The sequence below is a fragment of the Pangasianodon hypophthalmus genome, chromosome 8 (assembly GCF_027358585.1).
Source record: "Pangasianodon hypophthalmus isolate fPanHyp1 chromosome 8, fPanHyp1.pri, whole genome shotgun sequence".
In the NCBI taxonomy this organism is placed as follows: Eukaryota; Metazoa; Chordata; class Actinopteri; order Siluriformes; family Pangasiidae; genus Pangasianodon; species Pangasianodon hypophthalmus.
The window spans coordinates 14863989-14880133 of record NC_069717.1 but is presented as its reverse complement, the minus strand read 5'-3'; the positions used below and the strand labels follow the sequence as shown (position 1 = coordinate 14880133).

At 37.7% G+C, this 16145-nt stretch overlaps 1 protein-coding gene across 1 annotated transcript; it reads right to left on the bottom strand.

The window, feature by feature from the left end:
* Window positions 1–1658: 1658 nt before the first annotated feature.
* On the bottom strand, window positions 1659–8106 carry LOC113532232 (protein-lysine 6-oxidase). The gene is made up of 7 exons (XM_034306381.2): window positions 7375–8106; window positions 7185–7293; window positions 6634–6765; window positions 5722–5878; window positions 5402–5497; window positions 5199–5314; window positions 1659–2458 (listed from the first exon to the last, which is right to left on the bottom strand). The coding sequence occupies exons 1-7, from the start codon at window positions 7868–7870 to the stop codon at window positions 2452–2454; spliced, it is 1113 nt and encodes a 370-aa protein (XP_034162272.1). The 5' UTR covers window positions 7871–8106; the 3' UTR covers window positions 1659–2451.
* Window positions 8107–16145: the final 8039 nt, after the last annotated feature.

The following is a 16145-nucleotide window of genomic DNA, read 5'->3' as shown; positions in this document are numbered from 1 at the left end:
TGGTGAACACAGCATTGTGTTGTGGCTCTAAAGGAGGACTGAGTACAACAACATCAATACAACTCCTGCTGATCTTCACAGCCAATCACAATCATTCATTCATTCATGCATTCATTCATTCATGCATTCATTCATTCATTGATTCAGTAAACACTGTAGCTGGTCAGGATAAAATGCATCCGGAGCACAATAATGGGAACATTGGGCACAAGGTGACAACACACCCTGGATGGGATGGCGGTCCATCACAAGACAATGCCTATGGAATTGTTGTCCATTAGTTGGGCTGATAATGAGTCTTAGATGAGTCTTAGGTAAAGCATATTAAAAATAATAAAAACCAAGTGTCTGAATACTTGTTTCCCCTCACTGTACTGTACACTAACATGCCCAGGATACCACTGTTTTCTTTACAAATTTTTAAAACCTGAAATCATACCCTTGTCTAATTCAAAATAAATGGGAAAACAGATAAAACTGTAAATTTCTTAAATATACCACAGAAAAAAAAGAATTTTATTTAATGTGACGTATATAATTCAAATATATGAAATTCATATTCAAATACTTTTGTCAGCTTCTAAACTTCATACCCCACCAACTCTCTACAGGAAAATAGCTAGCTAAAGAATAAACCTCCACACTGTGTAAAGATTGTACAATGTCAACTTTTAACAAAAAGTCTTATACATGAAAAGAATCTTGCACCAACTTTTTATAGCATCAACAAATTTAGTTACACTGTCACTTTTTTTCACTTACTGCATATTATACTGCATGTAAAGCAGATACCCTTGAATGCACGCAAGCAGATATAAAGAAGATTAAGTTAATATTAACATATACCTCAGAGGCTGATTAATGACAGTGTCTGCAAGAAAGATATGCAGTAAAATAATTATATGAGAAAGATATGCTATTACTGCTGTATGATTCAAAGACTTACGAAAAATGAAAAGTTCCTATAAGATAAAAAAGGACAATTGAATGCTGTCTGGCAGATAAAGAAGTTAATAGTGGTATATGCCTCAGAGGATGCTACCTAATACATTCCTACAAGGCAGAAGATTTTGAATGCATTAAGTAGGTAAGAGGCAATAAGATAATATGCCTCAGGTGCTGTAATGTCAAAAATTCACAGGTATGTGAAGAATATACGTTACTATTGTTATATTTTTCAGAGGCTGTTAACCAGTGACAAAAATCAGATAACAGTCCTGAGGCATATAGCAATATCAACCTAAACATTTTTACCTACTAAAATGTAATAACATCTGTCTTGTAAGCATATATTATTTAGCATCTGAGCCAAGTACTAGAAATATATCTAACTGCTATGGTCAGTTGTGATTGGCTGTCGACTCCTTTTGCAAAATAGCTGCTCAAAACACAGTTGTGTGTCTGGCAGCTCTGAGGCAGTGACTGAATTATTGATATTATGTTAATTTAATTACCTTTGGTTCCCTGAAATGTGAGAACTATGTGTAAAAAGACCTGTGAATCCTATAATTTACACAGTATAAACATCAATACTCTTGAAAGCTGACATTTGCACTATAGTGATTGTACTTTTTAAATATAATTTAACACAATACCAAAACAACATGAACCGTGTCCAAGTTATTATCTGCATTGTAAATTAGCTTAATATGACAACATTCAGATTTAATATTAGATTTTAATTCAGTTCATTCAAATTTTTAAAAGTTATAACCCATAACCCAAAAGTTGTAACCCATTTCTCTGCAAAATACATGTAAATAAATAGTTACTCAGAATATAAACAACTGGTGAACTAGCCCTAACCACTGCAAAGATAATATTAGTGATATATTTGATTAAATAATGCAGTAGTGAAGAATTCATACAGAGAAAATCAGAAAAGATATGATTTACAATTTAAGTATTCATATAGAACATTTACTATTTGATTATAATACTAATGGATAAATAACCAAAAATGAGTTGTGTTATAAAAATACTATATTACAAAAAGGGGAAAATTTATATTTGACATTTGACAGAGAATAGATTTGGTGTAATACATAGCACATTATCACTAATAAGAATAAAATGTTTCCCCATCTTTCCATTTTAACTACAACAATGAGATAATATTATATAACCTCCGGCCAGAATATTATTTTCTATTCTTAACTGATTTCTGATTCACTTTTATGTAATTTTATTTATATTATATTATACATCTGCTAAATGAAACACAATGTTGTATGGTTTTACTTAGAACCTTTCTACCAATGTACTGTACTGTACCTGTGATTTAACTTTTTGTAATTGCCTTTACATACATTTTGATGTATTAATAATAACAGGATTGTACGTTGTACCCCTTGACTTCCCCATCAGGCATCTGTGCTTGTGCTTGCGGTGGGTGAGGAGTTTTTGTTTTTTAATGACTGATATTTTGAGTTTGATGACAACACTCTGCAATCAGTACCTGAAATTAAAAAAGAAGAAAATATATGCAAGTCATGAAAAATGATTTAACATAAATGATGTGGCATCTGGGAAAACATGTCAGACGTGGCTGAATTAAAAAAAAAAAATGTAAAAAAAATCTTATATTGACCTGACAGATCAACTTTATATTTCACCAAAATAACAGAGAAATTTTTTTATTTTTTTTAATTTTTATTTACTTTTTAATCTTGCCTAGGCTTTCTGCAATGATCATGTTGGATAAGATCCCAGTGGTGGTAAAAACAATTTCTCTGCATAAAGCTGTCTAGCAAAGTGTGATTCCCTCACACAGTGAATGTCAGGCTTTGATCACACTTTTGGAGTGCTGTGTGCCATAACGAAATGGACATGAGACCAGGGGTGTCGTCTGACCCAATTTATTATGGCACATGCCCTAGTAAAAGGATGTTATGTCCCTGTAAACAAAATAGCATATAATTTCACATAAAACACATACTGATTTCATTTTTGAGCAACAAACAACCTGCTGTTCACATTAGTCTGCGTAGTCCCTACTGTCATCGTAATAGTAAATTCACCAACATGTTGTTATGCTGCCTTCAAGCACTCCCCGGAAGTTTTTGCCTATGAGTTCAGAGGTCGTGACTATGAGGGGGTGTGTGTTCAAGTGGTTTTTGGTTAGGACAACATGAGTTTGGTCAGAAAAAAATGGATGGTGTGAGTAGGAAGGCTATTCCTTACCAACATCAGTTCACAGCTGTCCACAAAATGCAACTGTACTCTATAGCTAATATGCCACTTCAATCTTACTGTCTGCTGTGGGCATCACATTCTTTTTGTTACTGACCGGCCCCCAATTCAGACAGTCAGAGCTCATAGAAAAATACAAGTTCCAGAGTTGTATCTACAATATTGTGGTGGCCTTCAAGTGTGCTCACCTCGTAATTTTATCACACTTCTGTGTTTACAAATGCCGAAGCATAAGTAGTGGCATTTCAAAACTTCTAGTGAGATAGTTAAGAATGGCAGCTATCACTGCCGCATCCCTCAATGTACAAAGCCTCAGAAAGGCCAGTGGGACAAACTTAGAAAATCTCAGAGAAAGTCCACAAAGTCTCCATGGGATTCTCCCCATTTGAATACTCTTTGGGAGGAGGCCCAGGACGTCTTGATGTGGCCAAGGAGGCTTGGGAAGAACAACCCTCACCTTTTTGTTGCACCATTGAATATGTATGACAGTTGCAGAGCCACATTTGCCGCATCAACCCAATTGTCAGAGAGCAGCAGCAAGATCCTGGCTCAATGGCAGGGTCTGTTTATGGTAGCAGAGAAGGTAGGCCCCTTGATTGGTTGATGAAGTTATCAACCAATCAATCAGTCAAACAATCAATCAGTTATAACCTGCAACTGCCAGATAAGTGCAAAGACACACAATTATACCATATCAATCTACTAAAAATGGATTGAGCCTGTTAATTTTCAAAAATCTCTAAAACCATGTTTTCACTTTGTCATTATGTGTAGATTGATGGGTAAAAATGGCAATTATATCCATTCAAAATCAAATCCACAACACAGTAAAATGTGCAACAAGTAAAAGAGTCTGAATACTTTCTAAATCCACTGTATATATATAATGACAATTTTCATTGCGCCCTGCACATGCGATGATTGTTGCTAATGCTAACTACATGTATTCATTAGCAACTGAACCAGGCAATAGACTTAAATGAGCATGCTAGCTAGCCAAGTGTGAAAAATGTAGCTACCTAGTTACTGCTTACATTAATCTGGAGTATACCATTAACAGATGGTTCAGATTCACTGTCACTCATGTTTGAGTACCTAAAAAAATGTTCAAAATGGCAACCAAAATTTGAGTTTGCATTCACTTTATTAATTTGTTAAAAACAAAACAAAAAGGGAAAAGGCTTTAACTTGGATTTTTGTATGAAAGGTAGTGTTGATTTGACTAAAGTAAATATCGGATTAAAGTTTGCATTACTTTATTAACTTGATAACAAAACAAAACTGGAAAATACTTTCATCATTTGTATCTCATTATTGATATTATAGAATTTTGTTTATTGGAATTATTCCAGTTGTGTGATACAAATCACTGTTACAATTCATGTCAAGAGGTCCATAATAGGATCCCAGCCTCAAGAAAATATCATTAAACATTCATTTAACACTTATATTCCAAAAAAAAAAAAAAAAAACATTTTGGTTTGGGGCACATGCCCCAGTAAAGTATTTTGTCAGGCAACACCCCTGCATAAGACGAATAGATGCTAATGTACCACTGTTGGAATGTAATCTTTAAATGCTATTCTCTCCTTTTTCATTTTTGGGGGTAGAGAGACTTTAAAATGTTACAGCTTTACTTCTGGGTAAGGTACATAAGAGAAACATATTTCCATTCAGGAAAACCTGCAGTGTTCAGAACTACAAACTTTATAATAGAAACTGTCAAAATTTCATGATGTGAAGGGTTTTCCCAGGCTGCCACTCATCTGTCACAATCAATAAACATTTTAATAATTTGATCAGCACATTTCTAGTAGAATGTGTACTATAGAATGGGAGCGATAGGGAGCTACATAGAACTGTAATGTGAGTCCTATTCACTAGCAATAATTTTTCATAGATACAAAGTTGTGATTTCTGGTCTCATTTATGATTGGCATTTGATAAAAAAATATATATATATCCAAAAGAAACATATGTGTTGTATAAGTACACTGTTGACTTACTGAGATATACTGCACCCGGATGTATGAACATAATTGCCCGTATACTGAATGTCACAGCGCATTATGTTATTGCTAAAGTCTGACTCTGGAACCTGGTAGCTTGGATTCACAGATATCTGCAACACATCCACATAAACTGCATCAGACTCACACTAAGAGAGAGCACACACATTACTCCATAATTAATACATGTGAAATCTAACCTTAAGAATGTACTTTCCAGGTTTGACATCAGTAATGTCAATCCACTGGCAGTCAATGTCTGCATTGTAGGTGTCATAACATCCTGGGCTCAGACCCTATAAAGTCAACACATAGTGTACAAAAAAAAAAAAATGTATAATAGGGCAACATTTCAGATGATACCTTGTCTTGTTTTGTGTTGAGAAAACTTCATGCACAAATGTGTGTTTATGGAAAAAATATAATTTCAGACATTCATCACAGAGACTCACACACTCTATTGTCACAGAGCAACCATGATTACAATGTATAATGATGGAATATCGGGAAAATTACACACCTGAGTGTGTGATGTGCAGGCATAGCGCCTATGGTAGCCAGGGTCACAGGAGGTATCTTCCAGACAGAAACTGGCTTTGTGGCCTTCAGCTACTTTGTTCTGGGTGGAAGCATCCAGGAGATCATAATGGCAGAACTCATCCATGCTGTGATAGTGTCTGGGTAGAAGGGAAAGAAAAACTTTTTCTGGGTGGAAGCAAAAGAAGAACGTTCGTCTTAAGTATTGCTATGCAAAGAAGGTTTATATACTAGTCTGTTTTTCCAACACCATCAAAGTAATTTGCATATGTTTTTATTAAAACGGAAACATGAATATCAGGTATAATACAAAAATGGCTTTATGGGACATTCAATGGGACATTTTTCTGTAAAAACTGAATAGTGCAATGAGAAGAAGAGGCCTAGAAGTATTAGATAGAAGACGCCGCCCCATGGTTGTTTAATTTTGTTCTAAATGTTTAACAAATGTGGCCAAGATTGGAAGTTGGTTTCTTTGATTTGATTGAAGTTAGCCAATGATTTTTAGGTTAAAAAGTTTTTACAAGTCATTATCTCACTGGGAATTCCAAAAACACACAGAGGGAAATGCTAGTCTACCCTAATACAAGCAGCACCACCTAACTGACCAGATCCAGATCACTGCACTAGCTACAAACCGGTACAACTGAACTGCACATCCTGACCACTGCAGAACAGGAACTCCACCCATTAGCAATCTTATTTAAATGCACATGACCTCTGGTGATGAAAATACCAGTAGTGCAATTTAGTCGGAATAATTCAGCTTGTTTGAGCATAGAACATAGTAGGCAAACTTATTAAATAGTATGTCCCAATAATACACCATCTTCTGTATTATTTTGTAATATAGGAAGTATGGCTTTTTGGAGTCTTTAATTGGGGAGGTACTCACTGGTGGCAGCTGTGCCATTCCCAGGCGTATCGTGGTCTGCTGGGGAGAAAGTCAGCAGTACCCTGGTTCTTCACACGCTGGGGAAACCTGAGCAGGACGCGTGTGTCGTAGTCCCGCGCATGCGCAGCTGAGCTGTCGGCACATACAGTAACTGGTTTTTAAAAGCTGTGATGAGTTTATCAGGCTTGAAACAAGCACTTAACGCATAGCAAAAACATTATATATATAATGTTATATTACATTTTATATATATATAATATAATAGACTGTTTCCATTGACATTATATCATGTTTTTCCTATGCATTATATACAAATATGCTATGATGAGTTTATTAGGCTTGAAACAAGTACTTAACACATAGCAAAAACATTATATATATAATGTTATATTACATTTTATATATATATATAATGTAATAGACTGTTTCCATTGACATTATATAATGTTTTTGCTATGCATTATATATAAATATGGTATGATGAGTTCATCAGGCTTATATATATATATATATATATAAATGACAAGCACGGTGGATAAACCAGTCCAAACCTTGTCAAGCAGTGTTCCTCAGCTGCACATCTAAGGTTGTACATTGGCACTCTCTGTATATAAGTGGAAGTTTGCACATAATACGCGTCTGGAATCAGATCTGGAAGCCCTGTTGATAGTTGCATCGTGAGCACATCATACAGCTATGGTTTTCGCATTTTTCAAACATTTACCTCAGCCATGCTCTTACCATGCTGGAAAAACCTTGTGCCATAGCCAGGTCTAACTCTGCTCCTGTAGCGCGGCTGGTAGTAAGAGTCGTAATAGTTGTAGTAGGGGTTGTAGAGGTCGTTGCGGAGGGACTTGTAAGGGTCGTATGGATGATCTGCCATCATCACGTCTCCACTGTCGGAGTGCGTGCTTTCTGTGTGCGCTCGGGAGTCGGGTTTGGTGTGCGCGCTCGGGCGACTCGGCACGGTCTCGTTTGATTCTCGGATCACCAGCGCAGGTCTGATCGCAGCCACGTTGCCTCGTCGGCGCGCCGGTAGATATTCAGAGCCGTGGCTCAGTAGGTTATACACGCGCCCGTTACCGCTCCATCGTATCGCCAGGCGCGAGACACCTGCCGGATGCCCGCGTGCTGCTTCTCTGGACCCAGAGCGCAGCTCACCGTCAACAGCCTGCAAAACGCAGCTTCTTAAGCCAAAGGAAAAAAGCACCAAAACTCTAAAAACTGTGTTCCTCATATTTTATTTGCTCGATGGATCTTCACAAAATTGTCCCTGCCCGGGTAAAGGAAAGCGCGCGCAAATCCCAAATGCGGCGCATTGGAATGATTTAAAGCCTTACATCTCAGAGAGAGTCTCAGAAGGTCTACCTTTGGTTATGAGAACCTGTGTGGGCTAAGTTTTGCAGGGAGGGCTGGATTTTTGTGGACTTTCTGGACTGGTTTCAAAGCACACTAGTGGCACTGGTCATGCGCAGAATATGCTAACAACCTGACAATGTGAGGATGGACAGTGTGTGTTATTCAAACCCGACACTCCACCTACATTTAGAGCATTGTAATCAGATAGAAAGGTAATCTGTAGGAGTCTTATGCTGTAAAAGGTTTCATTACAGTGCTGGACACAAAGAAAGCTGATAATAAATTCTTAAATAACACTAAATATTAATTTATCTGGGGTATTTTGCTGGGTATGCAATTTGGAATCCAAAGTTTTAAATGAAATGTTCACTGACAAATTTATACTGTAGATTTTCCACCTATATAAAAATAGTCAGGTAGCCAGTGAAGGATTAGTGACCAGGTTTGCACTGGACTGAAGGTAATTGACCACCAATTACCACACCAAATCATTATCCTTTATCACTATGCATCAAAATATTTGGCTAAGGAAAATAACTTGTCCGTGACATTTATTAAATAGCATGATAAAGCCAATTTTAAATAGTATATAAACTAAATTAAATGCTGCTGAGCTCAATTATGACTCCACTGGAGCCTTACTTATCAGTGAACTTCTGCTCATTTAATAGGAAACTGTACATCACATAAGCAAATGTTTGTTATTTGTGAGCTACTCTTTACACTGGACAAGCCTCAAGAAGCTAAATGTGGACACCAAATGTGGACATGTCTGGGCTGATTGACGGCAGTGTAAGTAAGTGGGAATTTTGTGTACATTTGATGGTCCAGCTGTCACAAACACAGTGAAAATATTATGTGAGAAATTTATGACTATTAATTTTACAGCGAATTTTGTGAAAACATGAATTTAACACTGATCATTCATGATCCGGATTTTATTATTTTAATGTCACAGGAGCTACAATTTCATGTAATTTCTATTTAATAATATTACTACATGGGAGAGGAGGGTGTCGTAAATCTTTTTGAACAAACTGATCTGTATTGAAAGCTGCCTCTTTTACTGATAATATACACTTTGTAGCATGATAAGAATTCTTAAGAAAGCTTTAATGCACTTTGTCATTTCCAAACCCTTCTGGTATTGATGAGTGGGCTTCGTGAACTCATAAGCCTTCCCTGCTATTGTGGTGAACAGCTTATTTTCTCCTCATCAACACTCCACAGGAAATGACATTTTGTTAAGAAAAAAAAAACATTATGCACTCAGCAGGTTTCAAATTATTTTGGGACCTTAGGTACTTCATGCAATGTCAACTTGCTACCAATCCAGCAGAGGCAAACGCTGCATGAAACAGCCCCCAAACACCAAGCATATGTTTAGTTAAGGCCTCATTGCTCTTCAAATGTCTTGCTACACAGATGCCATCTTAGGGAACTTGAGGGGGTTTTAAGTGGTTTCATATGTAAAGGTAAGACCCTCACTGGATGCCCTCCCCCTATTAAAATCAAAGGGTCTTAGTTTACCACATGGTACTGGGGACTCGTTTACTTTGCTGAGGAGTAAGTGTCCAGTAATTAAAATGTCCAACATCATTTCTGAAGATGGTCTACTGTAATTAACTGTTTCCATTGACATTGTGCAATGAGAAGGGAAGCAAACCTGTCAAACCACTGAAATGTTTAAAATTATTGTTTTGTAAGCATACATAGCTTTGTAAATTGTATAGTGTTTTCAACAGATAATGTTTACTTATAATATAAGCATAGAAAATTAATAATCAGTATTAATTATGAGGAATGCCAGTTGGATTTTTGCCTGCCAGCAGTTTTAATAGCTGTCACTGTAGATGAAGTCACTGTTTTCTTTTAAATGTTAGTATCATCTACCTTGTGAGAGCTTTCCTATCTCTACATGGAATCATTAAGTGTAGCAGATTCAGATTCAGCGCAGCATGTTTCTGCTCTTAGCACACGTGTATTCTTTTGCCATTTTGCAGAGTTGCCCAGTCTTTAGATCCTTATGGCACCATGTAAAAGACAACTTAGTGAACTTCATTATATGTCTGGCTTATATCTATATAAGCCATCTCCATTAACATCGCAAGTAATGCTACTATTCTTTAAAAAAAACATTTGGGATTAGCTATTAGGTCACGTGCAGTAGACCAGCATGTTCAATTGCCTTAACAGCTTTCCACGTTGGAAAAAAAGGAGGGAATTCTACAGAATGAGGCACGTTTTATATGCTCTACAAAGATCAAAGTTAAAGCAGTTTACCACACTGAATGTATTTCCTACTGAATATACAGGCATTCACATTGTGTTACAATTAGTTGCACGTGTGCGAGTTTGACCCTGGCACTTTAATCTCTGTAATAATGAGGCGGCTCTCCACAGGGATACAGACTGCTAGGACCCCCGTAGGACATATAAAAAAACATGGAAACTAAGATGCTATAAGATCATTCCACCTATTAGCATCTACTATAAAACACAAGGGTAATGTGACCTCCACTACTGCTTTTATGCAAGAAGTGTTTTTGAATGTAGTTTCCAAAGTAGTCACAACATAATAGTAGTATTATCAGCTATTTAAGATAAGATAAGATGTACCTTTATATGATCCCCCATTCAAGTTGAAAGTTGAAGTTCAAGTTGACACAGCAGCACAAGCAGCAGGAGTAACATCAAAAAAAAAAAAAATCCATAAATACCTGTACATCAGAAGTAATATAAAATAAAAAAATAATATAAGATGAATTTTAAAAAATTCTTTTTTGAATTTCACAAAACTGGATTTTAGGATACAGAATTAATTGTGACATTGTTGCACGTCCATATGTTCTATATTATGAACGAATACTCAGGATTTGATTTTCTTTTTGAACATCATATTTGCAGCAATAACAAACAAACATTCTGAGAGAACTTTCACTTGTCAAATGGAATCATTTTATATGTAGCAAACATCTCGTGTTCTTTGACAGATTGCCCCATTTCAGCTGGTTCTGTTTACAGTTTGGAGAGCAACGTGGCACACAGCATGCACAAACCTACTTTCCAACCCTTCAGACAGGACTACTGTTGTCACAACAGTACTCAACAATGGGTGGAGTCCATGAAAAAAGCTGAACACTCAGCATATACAGCATACACTATACGACATACACGGACTGAGTGGCACATGACATGTTTTAACATAAAATAAACAAAGTATAACTGATTGAGTTTGCCTTGAGTTTAGTTATGCATTTGTTTCTAAACTGGCAAATCTTGTGACACTTGTATTACTGTCAGCTCCTTTACACATTGAACTTATACTTGGACTTAATTGTGCCTCATGTGTAATAAATTAGTAAGTGAAAATGTGAATGTAAAAATCATAGATTTCAATATGTACAATATACTTGTACACAACTGACCAAACAACTGCCCACACTATAGTTGCTTTCTTGACATAAAACACAGTAGTAGGAAACATATATACAAAGTGGGTTATAAACCATTTAATGTTTGTTGTTAGAATTTTGAGTCTGAATGAATTAATACTAATGTAGTGCAAGTTGCCCAGGAATTTCACAAAAGTATTACAGTTCTTTTTTAAATCATGAAATGACAGAGCATGTGAAAAGAAGCGTGAAAGGTGCCTTAAACACCAAAGAAACTGGACATTTTCTCTCGTCCCACTGATATCATGTAAACCGATATTTTTTAAATATATTTTAAATTCAAATAAAGCCCTGTTTAATGGTAATGGCTAACACCTAATGAAATATTGCTATTTCTTGTATCTTTTTACAAGGGTTCCCATTCAGGGAATGCTTTGGAGTTGTTTGGCCCTCAAGTCATGCAAGGTAAGCTTATTGCCAAGGCTGGTAGTGCTCCCACTCTTCTTGCTGAAGGAATCACTAGCAGATGCATTTCAGTTTGGCACTCTGCATGGACTCATATGGGGCAGTCTTTACACATTCCAGTACAAGGGGAGATCCTATGGGGATCCTCTTGGGGAAGTGTGGTGGACAAAAGTACCTTGCTCCTTTCAGAAAGTCTTTGAAAAGTTTATGAGCACCCAGTAAGACACCATTCACAGTGCAGTCAAGTGCTGCAATGGTTTTTATACACCTTCAGTGTAGATGGGAACTTTCCACTGTCTAGCAGTGGTACATAGGATAGGTAGCTCAGACTTGATTTACATGTGTCCGGCAGTGCGGACACTTGTGGCTGTCCATAAACCATACTGGCAGAGAGACACCCTCCATACTAGCTTAGGCGTCCCACTGCCAGGAGTGAGGTTACAATCATTTCAATCACAGAGAGGGCAGCAGCAATCACTACAATGCAAGCAGCAAAATGGCTAATGAATTGTCTGTTTGGACCATATGCTATACAATGCATCTGTATCCAGCACTTGGGCAGTGTACATCTGATGATACACTTTCTCCAGTGAAACTTTTTTGGGCCTATCAGTGTATGCAAGCTGGTAGAGGCTAATTCATTTATGGATGCTGTTGAAGCCAGAGTTAACTGTTGGTTCACTGTCAGACTGGAAATGTCTTCCAGATGCAGCTCCCAGTTGCATCCTTGCACTCCTTGAATGAGGAACAGGAGGGAAAATTAACTCCCTGGCTATAAGCCGGACTCTGCTGAAGTATGCAGGCTTCCACTATGCGTGGCTTCAGTTCCAGGATCACGAATTTCATTTGAGCCACTTCTGAAGCCAAGTCATCTACACACCTAGAAAAGGACTCTAATCACTTTTTCTATTTCTTACTGTTTTTCAGTTGTTGTTGGACATGGATACTTCATCAGGTTGTTTAAGCAGCAACACTTCACTTGGGTCACATTCAACTCCAAATCAGACTCTAAATCTTCCAGCTAGGTGCGTCGTATCAGCATCGGTTTTGCTGTGCAGGGGATGTCCAAACTGGAGACTCCTTCTCTAAGATGGTCAATGCAGACGCAGTGAACACATAGCTGATGTTCGTCCTTGATTTCCAGGGACCTTAGCTGTGTGTGGTTATCAAAGCTGTGGAAACCATCTAGCCTAGTAGCTAATCCTGAGGAGCATGCAGAATGAATTACATTAATATAACAGCAAAAGTCACAGACTTGGTAGTCTTCAGATGGCGGAGGATGTGGAAGCTGAGGAATGAATTGGCTTGGTGGAGAGAAAGAGGGGTCAGCTAGATTGTGAGGCATGGGAAGTGAGGGGGCATAAAGGGAGTACAGCGGTCTGGCTAACATAGCAAGCTCGACAGCAGATAGTGGCAGTATGTTGAGGGAGGCCAATCCATGGTGTTTGGCATGCTTAGCTGCAGTGGGAGGGCTGCAGCACTGAGCTGAAGCACTAAAGGAGGCCCCACTGTTACAAAGTACTGATGCCCAAGATTCCTTCCATAAAGGGTACATATTAGGGTTAGATTATGTGGCCTGTCCACGAGCTATTAGAAACAATAATGTATTAGAATGAGCATCTTAATTTAATCATGTCATTTATGTAAAAGCCAGAACTACTATCCTAGACATGCTGTTATATAAAATTAATCCTTTTGACCAATCGGATTTGAGAATTCAACCACGCTGTGGTATAAAAAAATTAATCCATGCCTTTCAATCAATCAGATTCAAGAATTAAAATTAATTACCCCCCTCACAGCTGTACACTACAAAGTCAAACAGTACTGAGTGGGTTGAAAGGATTTTGCAGTACAAGCATCAATCTCCAACTAGTCCAGAATGCAATAGCTAAAGTCCATACTAGAACCAGAACATTCGATCATAGTACCATTATTTTATCCACATTACTCCCAGTAAAATTTCTCATTGATTATAAAGCACTGAATGGTCTCGCCCCACATTACCAGAGCAAACTTTTTTCTATTATGATTCACCTTGTTGGCTTTTATCAAATGGTACAGATTCTTTATCAGTACCTATAATAATGAAAACTACAGCAGGGAGCAGAGCTTTTTCCTACCCCAACTATGGAAGAGCTGTCCTATCAAAGAATGGGCCTCAGATACAGTTTTAGTCTTTGAATTTAAGTTTAACCTTTAATCTTAATCTTTATGTTTAGGTTGAAAACCTATTAGTTTAGGCAGACATTTTGTTAAATAGCCTTTCTAGATAAAGGTGCAGATCTGGTGGTTCAAAAGCACCCCACACTTCCCCCCTTCCCCCCACATGATCACTTAGGTTTGTTGACTGTGGATTGGCAGGATGCTCATGTCCAAGGATGTCCTCATGACCATGTTACCTACTGGGTCTTCTTTTTATTTATTCTGTCATAGATAGACTTGCTGGAGTCTCTGCTTGCACTCTGATCACAGTGTACACTCTCTTAAACCACTGTAGGATAAGAGCATATCTGTTAATCTGTTCTCTTTGTTAAGCTGTATGTGTTCTCCTGGTGCCTGATGTGATGCCAATGTCAGATCCTATCACACTTCTACAGCTGTGGCTCCTCTTCCCCTCTGGACCTGCCTGATTCATCCTGATGTTATACTCCCGTTTGGAGCTTTCTGCACTTGGGACTCACCTTCTCCTGCTATGGATGGTCACAAATGGGTACCCTAAACATTAGCACTTCCCAAAAACAGATTATGACCAAGACACACCCTTGCTTCAGTGAATAATCTCACTTTTATGCTATAGACCTGTACCTCCTGAGAACTGTTGATCTTCTGAAACTGTATATTCTAATGCTTTATGAAACCCACTATCCAGTGTCACCTAGGACAGGAAGGGTTCCTCTCAAGGTTTCTTCCACATGTTGTCTTGTGGTCTCAAAGGGGTTTTCCTAGTTACTGTGGCCTCTAACTCATTAGAGATTTAGAACCTTCTGGAACACTGCTTTCTGACAATGTCTATAGTTAAAAGTGCTATACAAATAAAATTAATTGAATCTAATATACAGGGGTTCCCACACTTTTTTGGTGACCATGGCCACAAATGGACATTTTATTACGTCATTAAAATATGTGACTAAAAACCAAAGGAATATTCCTTGCATTGATTTACCAGTCTAATGGGAAGGGTGAACTTGCATTTCTTGATACACCTTTTCAAAAAGTCAGGAGATGTGTTTGAAAGGTAGCATCTCTTTCTGCTGTCACATGTAGCTTGGAAACAACATAAAGAGCAAAACATGATAGGGCATGTTGATACATACCTAATACAGGGAATAATCCATGCCATTGTGGGGTGATAGAGCCCAATGCGAAGCAGAGGAGCCTGGTTTATAATTTTGGCAAAATTATTGTCATGAGTCGGAGACAGGTGGAAACACTGTTCAGAGTTTTTATTGTAGGCACTGGCAAACAGATCCAAAATATGAAGCAAAAACGATAAACAGAAATAGGCAAGAAGTCAGGAAATCAGCAAACACCACTATGAGGGCAAATCCAAAAACCAGAATAACTAGACATAGCCTATAATCCTTAGTAAATTCACGTATATGGACACTAAGCATTACTTCACAAAGAGGCTTCGTGAGAGTTCCTATATATAGCGTGTGTGTGATTGGGCTCAGGTGTGCATGATTAGAACTCAGGTGAGTGTGAACATGATGCTGGAGTGTTGTGCTGGGGATTGTAATCCATGTCGGCCATGTTTGTAGGCCATAGTGTGTTCTGGGAAGTGGAGTTTCTCACTGATTCTGGCTCTGACATGACAATTGTTCACGTACTTGCCTGCATACTTTATGTACATCTGGAGGATTAAATGCGATATTCTCTAGATGGCATGTCAGAGTCAAAACATCCCTGTCTATATGGTTTCCAGTTCAAACTGTAAAATATTTGGCCATTTCATGCACAGTGATGTTAAAAATGATGAGCTCTGTCTGTCTTTCCACCATTTTTGCGATAATTGTCATGGGCTGTGTCTCACAAAATCCAGAACACGGGTACGCAAGACAGACTTTTTGGTAGGTTCGAGGGCCACATTAAAATTTAACCACTAACTGTAGAAGGAGACACAACACTTGTTTGTTTAATGTAGGCATATGGTTGAAGAAATGTGTCCATGTTTAATACTGAACCAGTGCTGCATGTCAAGATAGTGAAAAAGACTAAAATAGCATGTACACTCTTCATTTAAATGTGGCTTGTTTGAATGTGGCTCCCACATTAGCAAACAAAATCCTT

Bases quoted from the DNA above. Each gene is read 5' to 3' on its own strand.
- LOC113532232 (XM_034306381.2), bottom strand. From the start codon at position 7,870: ATGAGGAACACAGTTTTTAGAGTTTTGGTGCTTTTTTCCTTTGGCTTA. The intron at 6,766-7,184 runs GTTTGGACTGGT...ATGTGCCGACAG, and splicing joins GAGGAACACTGCTTGACAAG to CTCAGCTGCGCATGCGCGGG. The intron at 5,498-5,721 runs GTGTGTAATTTT...TTGACTTTATAG, and splicing joins CCTGCACATCACACACTCAG to GGTCTGAGCCCAGGATGTTA.